This window comes from Sturnira hondurensis, unplaced genomic scaffold (assembly GCF_014824575.4).
Source record: "Sturnira hondurensis isolate 20B ecotype Veracruz unplaced genomic scaffold, ASM1482457v3 Scaffold0021632, whole genome shotgun sequence".
NCBI lineage: Eukaryota > Metazoa > Chordata > Mammalia > Chiroptera > Phyllostomidae > Sturnira > Sturnira hondurensis.
In genome coordinates, this window is record NW_028094263.1 from 3,869,242 (window position 1) to 3,882,085 (window position 12,844).

Consider the following 12,844-nt stretch of genomic DNA (forward strand, 5'->3'; position numbering starts at 1 on the left):
AAGTCACCCTGCCCCTGGGGTCAGAGCCGTCCTCACTGCTGCTCATCCACCTCCTCTGTATGCCCCCATTTCCTTTACAATTAGACCCTTCCCACCCTCCAGGCCTCAAAATGTAATTATCTAGGCCCTTCATTCTCGCCCGCCCCACCCCCATTAAATAAGTTAATGTCATTTAAAGTGCTAAATTAGGAAATGAAAAGTATCAAATACCCCTCCCCTAGGCTACCCTCTCCCACTGAGGCAGTGTCCCCAGGGTCAGGCTGTCTGCTCAACCACCTTCCACAGCCCGTGGTCCAGAAGGGTCCCTTCCCCACCTCGGCACAGACCAGTGGCCCCTCATCACGGGAAGGGGGTCCCAGGAAGCCATCTCCCCTCCAAGACACAGACTCAATGGGCTCACAGACCTCTGAGGCCCCTCAACCTCTAAGGTCCCTTCCCAACCCAAAACTCTTAACTCCAGGCCCACCAGGGCAGGGGGAAGGGAGCAAAGAAGCAGCCTCGGTCCATCATCTGGTCCCGAGCTTGCAGCACACAGGTGGGCCGCCTCCAGCCCGAGTCCGCATGCGCCCCGTTCTCCAGCTCCATACTGGGGTGGGTCCGATGTCCAGGTTTTCCTCCAGGAAGGTTTCCAAAGGAGGGGAGGCCGCGTCTTGCTGCTCCAAGTCTCCGTGGATCAGAGTTCGTTTGGAGTGCTCTTGGGAAGTTGGGGGGAGGGGAGGGGGAAAGGAGGGGGAAGGTACAGGAACTTGAGCATGGACTTGGACGGAAGAGTGGAGAAAGAGAAAAGGGGGGGAAGATGACAAGAAGTGGGCCATTTTGGAATAGGAAATCAAAGGAAGGTGGTGTGTTTTGGTTCTCAGTTTCACTGTTTTGCTTTTTTTTTTTTTTAAAAAAAGAGAAAGATGATTAAAAGTGAATCATTTTAAAAAAAGAAAAACCACCAACAGGGAATGAGTAGAGAGAGGTAAGAAGGGCCACACCTGTGGCAACCCTTGGGGATGTCTAGAGAATGGGGGGATGGGGGGGTGAAGGGAAGCATAGGGAGATACATGGCAGGGGTCAGAGAGGGGTCAGGCTGGGGTGGAGGTGTGAGGGGGCTTCTAGAAGGAGATGGAAGAATTCCTCGCCCCAAACGAAGTCAATACAGGGATAGAGGTTCTGGAGGCCGAGGGCTTTTCTGAGACTGGGCTTGAGGTCTCGCTCGACCCACTCGTCTCTCTAGATGGTTTAGTGGCCTGGAAAAAAACAGCGGTCCAGGGTCAGAGAGAGGAAGGGAGGGCCTGCATGCTGGCCCCCAGCTGAAGCCTTAAAAAGGTGAAAAACCTGCGCATATCCAAGAGAAAATTAACTGCAAAAGGAAGAGACCCAGAGGGGCATCTGAAGAGAGTGACCCCCTTGAGACAGGGGAGGGGCCACAGCAGGGGCAGAGTTGGACCAAAGGGCCTGGGGACCAGGGTTGGGAATGTGGGTCCGAGGTTACTGACAGGAAAGAGAGAAGGTGGAAGAGAGAGGCCAACGAAGCACAAGGGAGACGCGCCGGGGTCAGCGGACAAGGAGATGGGGCGTGGGGGAGGGGACAGGAGAGGAAGGGAGAGATGGAACATTAGCCACCACAGAAGCGCGTGCCCTCCAAGCAGGGAGGCAGTAGGTGGGCTCTTAGGCCCCGCTGGCCAGCAGCCCAGCCAGGGTCCCTTCCTCCTCCGCTCAGCAGGAGGCTGATTCTAAGCGGAAGGTTTTGTGGTGGCGGAAGAGCGAGCTTGTCCTCCCCACCCCCACCCGGGAGGAAGAGGCGCTCCCCGCAAGGAGCCTCCCTCCCAACTTCGCCCTGTGTCACGGTTTCTTCGGCTGCCAGCTGGGCCTTGTGAGTAAGGGAGTTCACTCCCGGGTGACACGCCCTGGGCGCACTCGGCAGCGCTGAGAGTCAGAAACAGTCCGGTCCCTTCCCACCTCCAGCAACTCCCTCCCTGCAGGTCCGTACTGTATCAGAGCCGTCTGCCCCCCCTCAAGGGAATGACGGGCCACAAATGCAGATTCCTGGGCCTGCTCCAGAATCCACCTCTGGTGTGGGCTCAGGAGCCTGCATATTAGGCAGGAGCCCCAGGTGGTCCTGTGCACGTTTAAGTTGGAGATCTGCTGGGTTAGGGCTACACAGCTGGGTTTTCTCCCTGTCCCTCCTGGCCTTACTTAGCTACTAGTGCAATAACTGAACCGTATTGATTAAAACAAAAAGCAGGGGGCGGGGGGAAACGGCAGAAAGGGCCCTGGCCAGGTTGCTCAGTTGGTTGGAGCATCGTCCCATACACCAAAAGGTTGTGGGTTTGATTCCCCATCAGGGTGCATAGGGGAGGCAACCGATCCATGTTCCTCTCTCACATCAATGTCTGTCTGTCTCTCTCTGCCCCCTTTCCCCTCTCTCTAAAAGTCAGTGAACACATTATTGGACGAGGATTAAAAAAAAGACAGTCCTGGCTGGTGTGACTCAGTGGATTGAGCGCCAACCTGTGAAGCAAAAGGTGGCTGGTTGGCTTACCCGGGCACATGCCTGGGTTGCGGGCCAGGTACCCAGTAGGGGGCGTGTGACAGGCAACCACCCACTGATGTTTCAATCCCTCTCTTTTTCTCTCAACTTCTCCTCTCTCTAAAAGTAAATAAACAAAACCTTTTTAAAAAAGACAGAAAGGAAGAGGACTGGAAAGAGAATGCTGTGGCCCATCGCCAGAGACCTCCTGCAGCTAGGTCTGGGCCGGGTCAGCTAGTTTCCCACGACCTACACGATCAGCCAGCTGCTGGGTCAGCTCTATCAGATGTCTTGCAGGGGGAAAGCCAGATCATGGCCCCAGCCGATGGGAAGGGAAACAAGATGGCATGCAGCCCGACTGCTGACCGTGAACCTGCCCTTGTTGCTGGGGGCCGTTTCTTCTTCCCCACTGCACAGACTCACCCAGGGCTTGCTCACCACACTGCCTCCTGCTTATACTGCCCTCTTCAGGAAAATCAAGGCAAGTTCCCCATGGGTCTTCCATCCCTCTCCCCTTGACTGCAGCCACACGCTCCTTTCCCAAAAGGGCTCCAGGCTCTTGGCAAGCTACCTTTCTGTTCACTCAGCCCTTTGCCGAGGGCCCTGTGCCAGGCATGGTCCCTGTTCTCTGGTCCCAGTACCTATGCTCACAGAAAACTCATTTAAAGGCAACCAAGAGCTCTCTTACTCCTGGTGGGTTACCCGAAGCTCCCGTCCTGCGCCTCCTCTCCCACCCTTTCCTGTTTCAAGTTCTTTCTCCCAAAGCCAGGTGGGAGAGTCAAGGTCCCTCTGCTTCCTCCCCTTGTCCCCTCACATCTCACATCCCAGCTGTTTGATTCTCTTTGTTCCTGGTCCATCTCTAGTTAAAAGCGTTTTCTGTTCCTTCACTTGAGCACTTGTTAAAAGCCTCCATCCATTTCTGAGCTTTGGTCTTTAAAACACCTGTTCCCCCCTCACTTGGGCCTCCACCTGACTCCTGCATTCGTTCAGGTGAGGTGCCCTCACCCAGACGATGCCCGCCTCCTGCCATGGCCAGTGCAAGGCCTGCAAATATCCACACTGGGCAGAGTTGCCAGGGACGCCCCTCCCCCCAACACCTTCTTCTTCACGGAGACCTCTTACGGTTGCTCCGGTTGCTCCGTGAGCACCTGTTTGGCAAAATTCTCTCAGCCTATCTTCCCTCTCAGGAGGCTGGCCGAGGCAACGGCCAAAATCCACTTTCCTGAAGCTGGGGGAGCCCCATGTCCATCTGTGCCTGTGACCCTGCCCTGTGCTGTTCAGAACTCTCAGGTGACACCGTGGCTGTCTCTGAAGGCTCCTGCCACTGGCATTTCACCAGCCAGTTCTCTCCTGTTGCTGCCAGTTATGTCCGGAGGAGCAGAGCTTTATCACCTTTGAGGCGGGGCAGAAACCCCACAGACGTTCAGCTTTTAGCCAGAGGAGACTGGAACCCTTAGCTGGGGCCCAGAGGGCTGAGCCCAGCATCCTTCCTCTTTCCGTGGGTCAGAGGTTAGCACCCCTTCTACGCCCTAAGCACACTCACCTATCTCTCCACACTACAACACACAGATTTCCATACAGGTGTAATGGCCCCGATGCAGCAGACCCTGCTGGCACCTCGCCCAGGGCTGTTCCCAGTGCCACCTCTGTGCCCCCCACCCCACCCCCGATCCCTTCTTTCCTGCTATCTGCCTGAACCGGGCACTGGACTGTCCGGAGAGACAGGGCTTCTCCCAGCCCTCGGAGGGTGGGTCCTGACAGATCTATGGCTGAAGTCCCAGCTCCGCCACTTTCTCCCCGTGTGACCCTAAGCAGAGTCTCTCTGGAGCCTTCCTGTCCTCACCAGCAAGACAGGGAAAAGTCCCTACAGCATCAGAGTCACATGAGATGACGCAACCCAGACTGGGAGGCCAGTGCCTGCGCCCAGGACACAATGGACAGCAGTGATTATTACTCATTATTATGCCACCGTGACCCTCCAGGTCTGCCTTGTCTGTTTCCATCTGGCTCGGGCCTGACCCGTGGCAAATCCCTTCATCTATTCACTCACCTGCCCAGTAACTGTTTACTGAGTGCCCAAGGGGCGAGGCACTGCGGTAGGTGCTGAGGGATCAGCAGTGGCAAATCAGGTTAAGCACCTATGAAGTTGTTATGAGGATTAAGACACGTAAACTTGGTACATGGAACGTGTACTGATTATTTTCTACCTGCCTCTCCGATGCCTGCCCCCGCAATGCAAGTCCTGCCCTGCTCTGTGCCTTGGCTGGCTGACCCCCTACCCTACCCCCATGCCCTTGCTGACTATCTTCTGGTTAGGTTTGGCCAGTGAATGGGATTTTGGCAGGGTGGACAGAGAGCGGGTGAAGTTTCTTCCCTAGCACCGCCCTCCTTGGTGTCAAGTTGCTGGCAGTAGCTCCGCCCTCTGTAACCACAGCTCCCGCTGCCCAGCTCTGACTGGGCTCCCTGCCCCTCTCCCCAGGGAGGCCCGGCCTCCTGCTTTCACCAGTCCCTGGGTGCCTCAGCATCCCTGTACTTTCCCAGCTCTCTGGGTGGGCCCTTCATTACGGTCCCTCCATTTGAGCCACCCGAGGAGACCCAGGAGGCGCTCAACCATCTCCCAGCTGCCGTGCCACCCTTGGGTTCTGAGGGCAACGCCAAGAGACTTTTCTCAGTCATGCCTGTAGTACCGGGCACTGCCGCACCATCTCAGAACTCCGGTCCTTGGCCCCCAGTTTCTGTGTCTCTGGTCCTAGTAGTCCTACCTCCCTCCCCCATCGCCATCAAAGACTGCTTGGAGCCTCAAGTGTTCGAACTACGTGATGGGGAAGAGGCCTCTGCCCAGCCCTTGACAAGTGTACGGTGTGACCAGGGACAGTGGCGACTCCTTCCCTTTGGAGAGCACTTGGTGGCTTTCAAAGTGCTGTCCCACACCCAGCATTCTGGGACCTCAGAAGCTGCTGCCGGGTTTTTGTCCCCGCGGTACAGATGTGGAAGGAGCGGGCAGAGGGCAGAGGGCAGAGGACACGGGCCCAGGTCACAGACTAACTGCTTATGGAGCTGTGTCCTGGCCTGGAGGACAGAGGGCCAGGTGACCCAGGGTGGCTGAGCAAGTCCAGGGTGTGAGTGGGGGCAGGGAGACCCGGGGGCAGGGAGCCTGGCTGTCAAGGAGCGCCCTGGGCAGCAGGGGAGGACTTTCTATTCCCTTACCCGACAGGGGCCGGTGGGCACAGCTTCCAAGCTGGGGGTGTGACGTCACCACACCTGCACTTTACAAACATCCCTCCCACCCCATGGGGCTGGGAAATAGGCTGACGGAGACAGAAGTCACAGGGGGAGCGCAGAAGAGCCTGCATTTAAGTAGTGGGGCATGAGGTGAATCCCTGCCCTGCCTCCATAAACAATGGAATACGTGTTGTGTATGAGAAAGGAGATGCTTTTTGAAAGAAAGGCCCCAGAAAAGTGAATGTGAAAGCTGTAACGAGACCAGAGGTGGAAGCGTGAAGAGAGAAGCGTGATGTCTGCGAGAGATGAGGGAGGGAGGGAGGAGGGGCTCCCAGAGACGCCCAAGCGTGGGTGGGCACTGCAGGTGGGTGACACTTGCTGAGGGGAAGCAGTGGCAGGTCTGAGCTCAGAACAGAGACCCGGGCAGGGACAGACAGCACCTGGTGCCCGGGGAGAGGTGCGTGTGGTGTGAGATGAAAAGAGGACCAAGAGGAAGCAGGCCAGTGAGGTGAAGAGAGGGACAGAAGGGGACAGAGGAGAACCGCCCAGAGAGGAGGCAGGAGGGAGGGCGTGGGGGTGGACGAAGGAGGAGCAGACATCAAGGAATGGTGGGTCTACGCAGCCCCCCGGGGGGGGGTGCTGCGGGGGGAGGGGGGTGTAATATGCTGCTCCTGCTGCAAAGAGGTGGGGGATACAGCTGGAGGCCACTGGAGACCTAGCCGAGTCCAGCGGTGGGGCTGCAGGGGAGGCAGAGTGGACTGAGGAGTGAAGGAGAGGGCGTGGCGGCGGTGGAGGTGACAGGTGGGCAGGAGACAGGGCAATGCACCAGGAGCATCACCTGTGCTGGGGAAGCTGCGAGTCGGGCCAGGAGACAGTGGATCCTAACGAAAGGGCGGGTGTGGGGGAGGGTCTGGTGAAGAGGATGCAGCAAATGTGTTTTGCGGGAGGGTGTCAGGCAGTCTGGATTTGAATCCCACTCCACGACTTGCCAGCTGTGTGATCTCACAGAAAGCCTCAGTTTCCCCATCTACCAAACGGGGATGATAAGGACCTCTCTCGGAGTGGCGAGTGTGAGAGGACGTAACGTGTGTCCGGCACATGTGAACACACCACGGGCACCAGCTGCCGTTCTGGACACGAAGGAGAGAGCAGCCTGGGCAGGACAAGTGGCTCTTCCAGGGCCGTGGCAGGGAAGAGAGCTGGGGGTGGGCTCTGCAGGTGCGCCGGGGGGCCCATGAGGAGGACAGTGGGGCAGTGGGAAGCTGGTGAGGAGAGGCTGGTCAGGGGGTGGACGGAGTGCATGGCTCATCCCCGCTGGATTTTCCAGGGGACCAGCAGGAGGCAGGACCTGCATGCCCAGGGCTGTCCCAGGCCATGGGCTGAGAAGCTTTGGGATGCCTGTGCCCCAGTCCTGGCTCTGGTCCACTTTGCTCCGAGCCCTGGGGAAGCCCTTTTCCGTCTCTGAGCTGTCTCCTCAGCTCTAGGAGGCGGCTGGACTTCCTCATTTCTAACCTCCCGCCTCTGAGCCTAGAACCTTCTTCATCGTACAGCATCTGGACATTTCACAGCCCCCACCCCCACCCCAGCACCCAGAATGGGGGCCGGACATACGGGAGCTGCAGAGAAATACCCACTGAACCAAACAGTGCACTAAAGGTTGAGCTGCATCTGGGCCCAGGGGCCACCCTGCACCTCTGACCCAGACACACACGGACTGCAGGGCAGAAACACCCGTGGTGAGATGGTTGACTTTGTACTTCAACCTGCTACTTAAATCTGAAAGGGGGTGAAGCTGCTCCTGCTGCTCCTGCCCCATGGGGCGGGGGGGGGGGTCAAAGTCTCTCTCTTTTCTCGCCCTCCCCATGGAATGTCAGCAGGAACACACTGACACCCAACACGAGCCCGAAAAGCAGATGCAAGTTGGTTTCTCCCTCAGCTGCGAGACGGCCTAGGAGCTGAGAGAGGAGCTGAAACGAGAGTGGAGCCCCAAAGACCAGGCGGGTCTAAGAGTGGACAGAAGAAAGCAGGGGAGAGGAGGGCAGTGGCAGAAGGCGAAGAGGTATATGGGTCCCCCTCCCCCCAGGGCAGGCCCGGCCTCCGAAGGGACCCAGCTATTGGGGCTGGTGGGAACGGAAGTCTACTGGCTCCTCCTCCTACAGAAGCAACCGGGGAGGAGCCTTGTAATGGGGAGGGGCCTGGTTGAGGACGCACGTTCTAAACGAGAGCCAGAGCCCTGGGCTTAGGGAGAGGAGAGAGAAGGCTGCTCAAGGGGCTGGTGAGGCAGCCCTGGCAGGGAGGGTCTCACTGGACGGGGCGGGGGGGAAGGTGGGCACAATGGCAGAAGGGGGCAGCACACAGCACTGCGGGGGTGGGGGCGGGGCTGGCTGGGGCCACATCCCATTCCCCTGGCGCCCACCTTACCTGCTGCTGGGCCTGGATCCTCATGTACTCGGCCCTCTGCTTGCCGTGCTTGCCTTTGTCAGGGCTGCCTGGCTGGCCCTGGGCTGCCTTCAGCCTAGAGGCCCCTGGAGTCACCACCTTCATGGGTGGCACACTGCCACCGCCACTCTACAGGAAGAGGAACAGGCTTACAGTTGGAGAGCAATGACACAGGAACCCTAGGCACTGGGCGGGAGAGGCTCCGGGGCTGGGACCTCTTCACCGCTCCTGGCTCCACGTCCCAGGCGGGGACTCAGGCCCACTCTCTGAGGCCAGGTTTAAGGTCTCCCTGAAGGAGAGGTAACAGGGGCCACCAGCTGGGTCCCTAACCACTGTTCTCCCAAGTGGGAACTTTTGGGTGATTTCCTTAAACAGCCCAGAGGCAGCTGGTGACCATGAGGGGGAGCCATTTCTAAATTAAAGGCCCCTAGTACCACCCGCCACTCCCAGCAAGGGACATCATCCTAAATCCAGGAGAGCGTGCCTGAGACTGGGGCGGGGGGGGGGGGGGGGGGGGGGGGGGGGNGGGTGTGGGGGGGGGCGGTCTTTATAATGGCAGACAGCAGGATTGGCAGCCCCAGGCCCACAGCTTCCTGCTGGCGGGAGGATGTGGGTAAAGTTTCCCTGGAGATGGACAGGTCTGGCCCCACTGAACCACCCCAGGCACCAGGCCTGCCCAGAAGGGCTCTGGGGATCCAGAGGTGCAGACAGAGAACAACAGAGACAGAAAGAGTCAGACAGGAGAGGGGAGGGGAGAGTGGGGATAGGAAAGGGGGAGAAAACTTTATTTGTCGGTTTACAGATACAAAGCAGAGAAGTCCTGGTCCCTGCTGGGGCTGGACGAGCTGATCCCTATGGAGGCCAGCTTCCCAGCCTCCCAGGGCTCTGCCTGCAAAGCCCACTGGGTACCAGGCTCCCAGGAGAGTGAGAGAAGGCTGGTGGGAAGAGGGGTTGTCGGTGCTCCTGCGGCCCCCAACTCCCTCCTGCTCTGAAGATGGAGAGACTGGAGCATGAAGGCAGGAGGGGAGGACAGGGAAGGAGGCAGCCACCTTGGGAGTGTGGGGCGGGGGTGGAGGGCTGCCAGGGGGGCCCTTGGACGGGGCCGTGCCCATCTGGCTCAGGGTGGCTTCCAGCTCCTGGAGCGACTCTTCCAGGCTGTCCATCCGCTGGGTGGTGCTGCCCCGCATTGTACAACCCGGGCCGACAGCATGCTGGCCCTTACAGTTCCCACTGCAAGGCTGGGCATTGTGTCCAGACTCCTTGGGGGTCTCCTCCAGGTGGGTCTCAGCAGTGGAAGGCCCCCGAGAACAGGGGACCCTGACCCCTCCCTCTTCTGGGCTGCAGCCTCCTGTCCCCAGACTCTTCAGAGAGATCCCCTCCTTTTCAGGCATCAAACTGCTCCTGGGCCCGGAAGCCTCAGCCGCTACCCCTGGTGGGGCCTGTGGGCCATCCCAGTCCCTCCCACTGCCAACCAGGGTCCGAGGTCTCGGGGTGGGGGTCGTTCTGGGACTGAGTTCCTCAAGCCTGGCCTCTTGTGGGGACGGAGGGTTGGGGGCACATTCCGTCAAGATGATCCGGGGGACACAGAAGGCCCTGGGGCCTGGGGCATCCTGCAGGGAGAAGAAAGAGGAGGGAGAACAGGATCACGGCAAACCAAACCACCTGTGCTGGGGTCAGGGTTAGACGATGGGTGAGCCCAGCCCCTGCCTTCCATAGATGGGGACACTAAGACAGGGAAGGGGCCTGAGTTAACCCAGCAATAGAGGCAAAGCTAGGACTAGAGCTCACACTTCTTTCCACCGCACCCTCCAGCCTCCCACTTTCTGGCACAGACACCAGTTTATCTGGAAGTGCAGAGACACACTGACTGCTCCTTGCCCGCCCCACATTCTGGGGGCAGGTCTTGCAGGGAATCCCATGAGCTTGCCCACCTGCGCAATGGGGCAGCCCTACAAGGGGTGGGCAGAGAACTGAATGCTCAGAACAGTGCCCGGTGCATCGTAAGTGCCCAGTGAATGCCAGCTATTTGCTGAATTGCACTGAGCAGTGGAGACCAGCAGCCCTGTATGGGTAGAGACCAGATGCTGGTCTGGATGGTTGGGCTCTCATCCTCCATCTCAGGCCAGACTCCTGTTCTTCCACCCCCAACTTTCGGAACTTCCTCCAAGAGTTTCACAGCTGCCACAAGGGGAGGAGTTCGGCCAAACTCTGCTGAATGCAGGCTCGGGCAGAGCTAGGGCCCCTGCTTTGGTGTGAACATCCTTGCTCTGGCTTTGGTGGGGGCGCAATGAGATCCCCCAACCTGTGTGAATCCTGGTCTAATTCCGAGCACCAGTTCTGTGCTAGGCTCTGTCAGATCCGTCTTCGCCTTCAACCCTTACTGTAACCCATAGAATGGCCACTACTCTTGTCTCCACTTAACCAGCGAGGAGATCGAGGGTGAGGGGGGCCCTGATTCACTCAAGGTCATTTACCCACAGCTAGTTAGTGGCAGAGGCAGGATTTGAACCCAGGTAGTCTGACTCCAAGTCCAGTGCTCTTTCCACTAAAAGGAGCCATAGGGCAATTCGTGAGGGGCAGCAGAGTCCCCTAGCCTCCCTCCCAAGGCAGCCCACCAGCCCTGCCACCTGCTTACCTGAAGGTGATGGCGCAGACTGGGAAGGCAGGGGGGTGACCCACGCCTGCCTGACTCCACTGCCCGATGGTGCCTCAGGATGCACAGGTTGGGCCCGGCCCCAAAGGCCAGCAGAGGGGCTTTGCCCACTGGGCCCCTTCAGGATCGGCACCCAGAGCCAGAAAGGGACAGGGGCTGGGAGCCGAAGGCACAGCCCGCTGGGGGCAGCCCTCCCACACTGCGTGCCCTAGACAGCTCCCCGGACCGCTCTGTGCCCATCCTCCACCCAGCAGACAAGAGTCTACCCATCTGGTGCCTATCTGCTCCCCTGGCCAGGAAGACAGCAACACCAGGCCTCAAGCCAGAGCAGAAATCATGTGGTGACCAGCACAGAGCCCACTGTGGGCCAAGGAAAAGCAGACGGGTCAGGTGAACCCATGTGCGCACTGGTGGCTGCCCTCGGAGTGCAGACCCTCCTGTCCCGATGTGACTGAGCAGTGGGAAAGGTTCCCAGACCACCCCCGACCCCCTCACCCCCCCTTCACCCCCCCCCCACCCAAAGTGGTCTTCCCCAAGCACAGCCTCCTGGGGGTGCATACAGCGGCTCCACCCCCAAGTTCCCAAGAAAGAGTGAGGAGGAAATAAGTGTAGCAGGACAGCAGCAAGGACTGAAGTTAGAGAGAAGGAAGAACTTCCCAATGCCACAAGATACGGAACCAGCAGCCAAGGAAGGGTATGAGTTTCTTCCATTCCAAGCTCCCTGACCAAGGGGGCACGATGGGGCCATGGGTCAGAGGGAGGCTGTAGATGAGCTCCCTCCATGAGTCCTGGCCCCCCGTGCGAGGCCCAGATTCTAGTGAGAGGAACGGAGCCCCTGCCTGGCACAGGCAGCAGAGCAGGGGGGACCAGAGGCAGCGGAGCAGAGGGGATGGCAGGGACCAGGCAAGGTCTCAAGACAAAGATTCTGAGTTGGACCTAAAGTCCTCTAGTGAGCCGGGTCCTGACTCCATCGTGGACCCAGGCAAAGCCCAGACTGCAGGCCAGACCTAGACTCGAGTCGCAGGTTGGAACAAAATGCCCAGGCCACCATGAGCTGACTCGGAATCAAGCCTGAAAGAAAAAGCAGACCCAAGGGGTCACTGGGTACCAGACTGCTGAAGTCTCAGGAACAGAAGACAGGGTTACGTGTCTGTCCTTGAGCTGGGGAGGGGGTGATTCCACATGGGTGAGACTGTGGCAGTGGTGGAGACCCAGGGATGTAACTGGCATTCTAGCAAGTTAGCGTGACAGGTGAAGACAGGAAGCTGTGGAGGCACAGGCAGAAAGAGCGCCGTGAGAGGTGGGGGGCAGCCCGTTACCTTCCATGTGGGACCTGGGGCTGAGCCCCCAGGGGGCCCGGGGTCCTGGGGGGACAGCAAGGTAGGGATCGGCTGGCGGCGGGGCGTAGGGGGGAGGGAAGGCACTGAGCTTCTCTCAAACACCTGGGGAGCAGAAGGTGGGGGAAGGTTTGGAGGAGGAGTACAGGGAGGACAATGGGGGTGCTGGCCTACGGCTCAGGCACCCACAGGCAGGGGTGGCCTGGGCTGGCACTGGGATCCAGCCTCACTGTGGCCCCTCGCAATGGCCACCGGGCACCCTGCCTTCTGCTTTGTCTCTCCTCCAGAAGCCAGGGAAGCCCAGTGTCTGCGGCCATTGGGGGGTGGGGCCGGGGGACAGGCTGAGATCACCAGAGTATGAGGGGCTTGGGGACAAGGGCATCAAATGCTCAAAGAACGCTCAAGGATGGCGGTCTCAGAGCATGGTGGGGTCTCAGGGCAGTTGGGGGTGGGTCTCAAAGAATACAATCAAAAACCTCAAACCTGCAAGGAGAGCCTTCAGGACCCCTCCCCCCATTTTCCAGTGGAGAAAAAATTGAGAAGGGCGGGGCTCTGGACAGACCAGCGCTCAGTGGGAAGCCCAAGAGGCCAACCACCTGTCCCAATCCAGCCACCTCACCCTGGGGCCCACTTGGCAGGGACAGGGAGTCGGGTCTGGCCGACGACTTGGGGGCC

General features: G+C 59.2%; 1 protein-coding gene across 1 annotated transcript in view; it reads right to left on the reverse strand.

Moving 5' to 3' along the window:
* Nucleotides 1-892: 892 nt before the first annotated feature.
* The window catches only part of SRCIN1 (SRC kinase signaling inhibitor 1), a 65,852-nt gene continuing 53,900 nt past the window's right edge, over nucleotides 893-12,844 (reverse strand). Inside the window, exons 20-23 of the mRNA XM_037033316.1 lie at nucleotides 12,152-12,274; nucleotides 9,229-9,789; nucleotides 8,162-8,308; nucleotides 893-1,235 (exon numbers count right to left, since the gene is read on the reverse strand). Of these exons, the coding sequence (XP_036889211.1) occupies nucleotides 1,101-1,235; nucleotides 8,162-8,308; nucleotides 9,229-9,789; nucleotides 12,152-12,274 (966 nt within the window). The 3' untranslated portion in view covers nucleotides 893-1,100. The remainder of the gene's footprint in view (nucleotides 1,236-8,161; nucleotides 8,309-9,228; nucleotides 9,790-12,151; nucleotides 12,275-12,844) is intronic.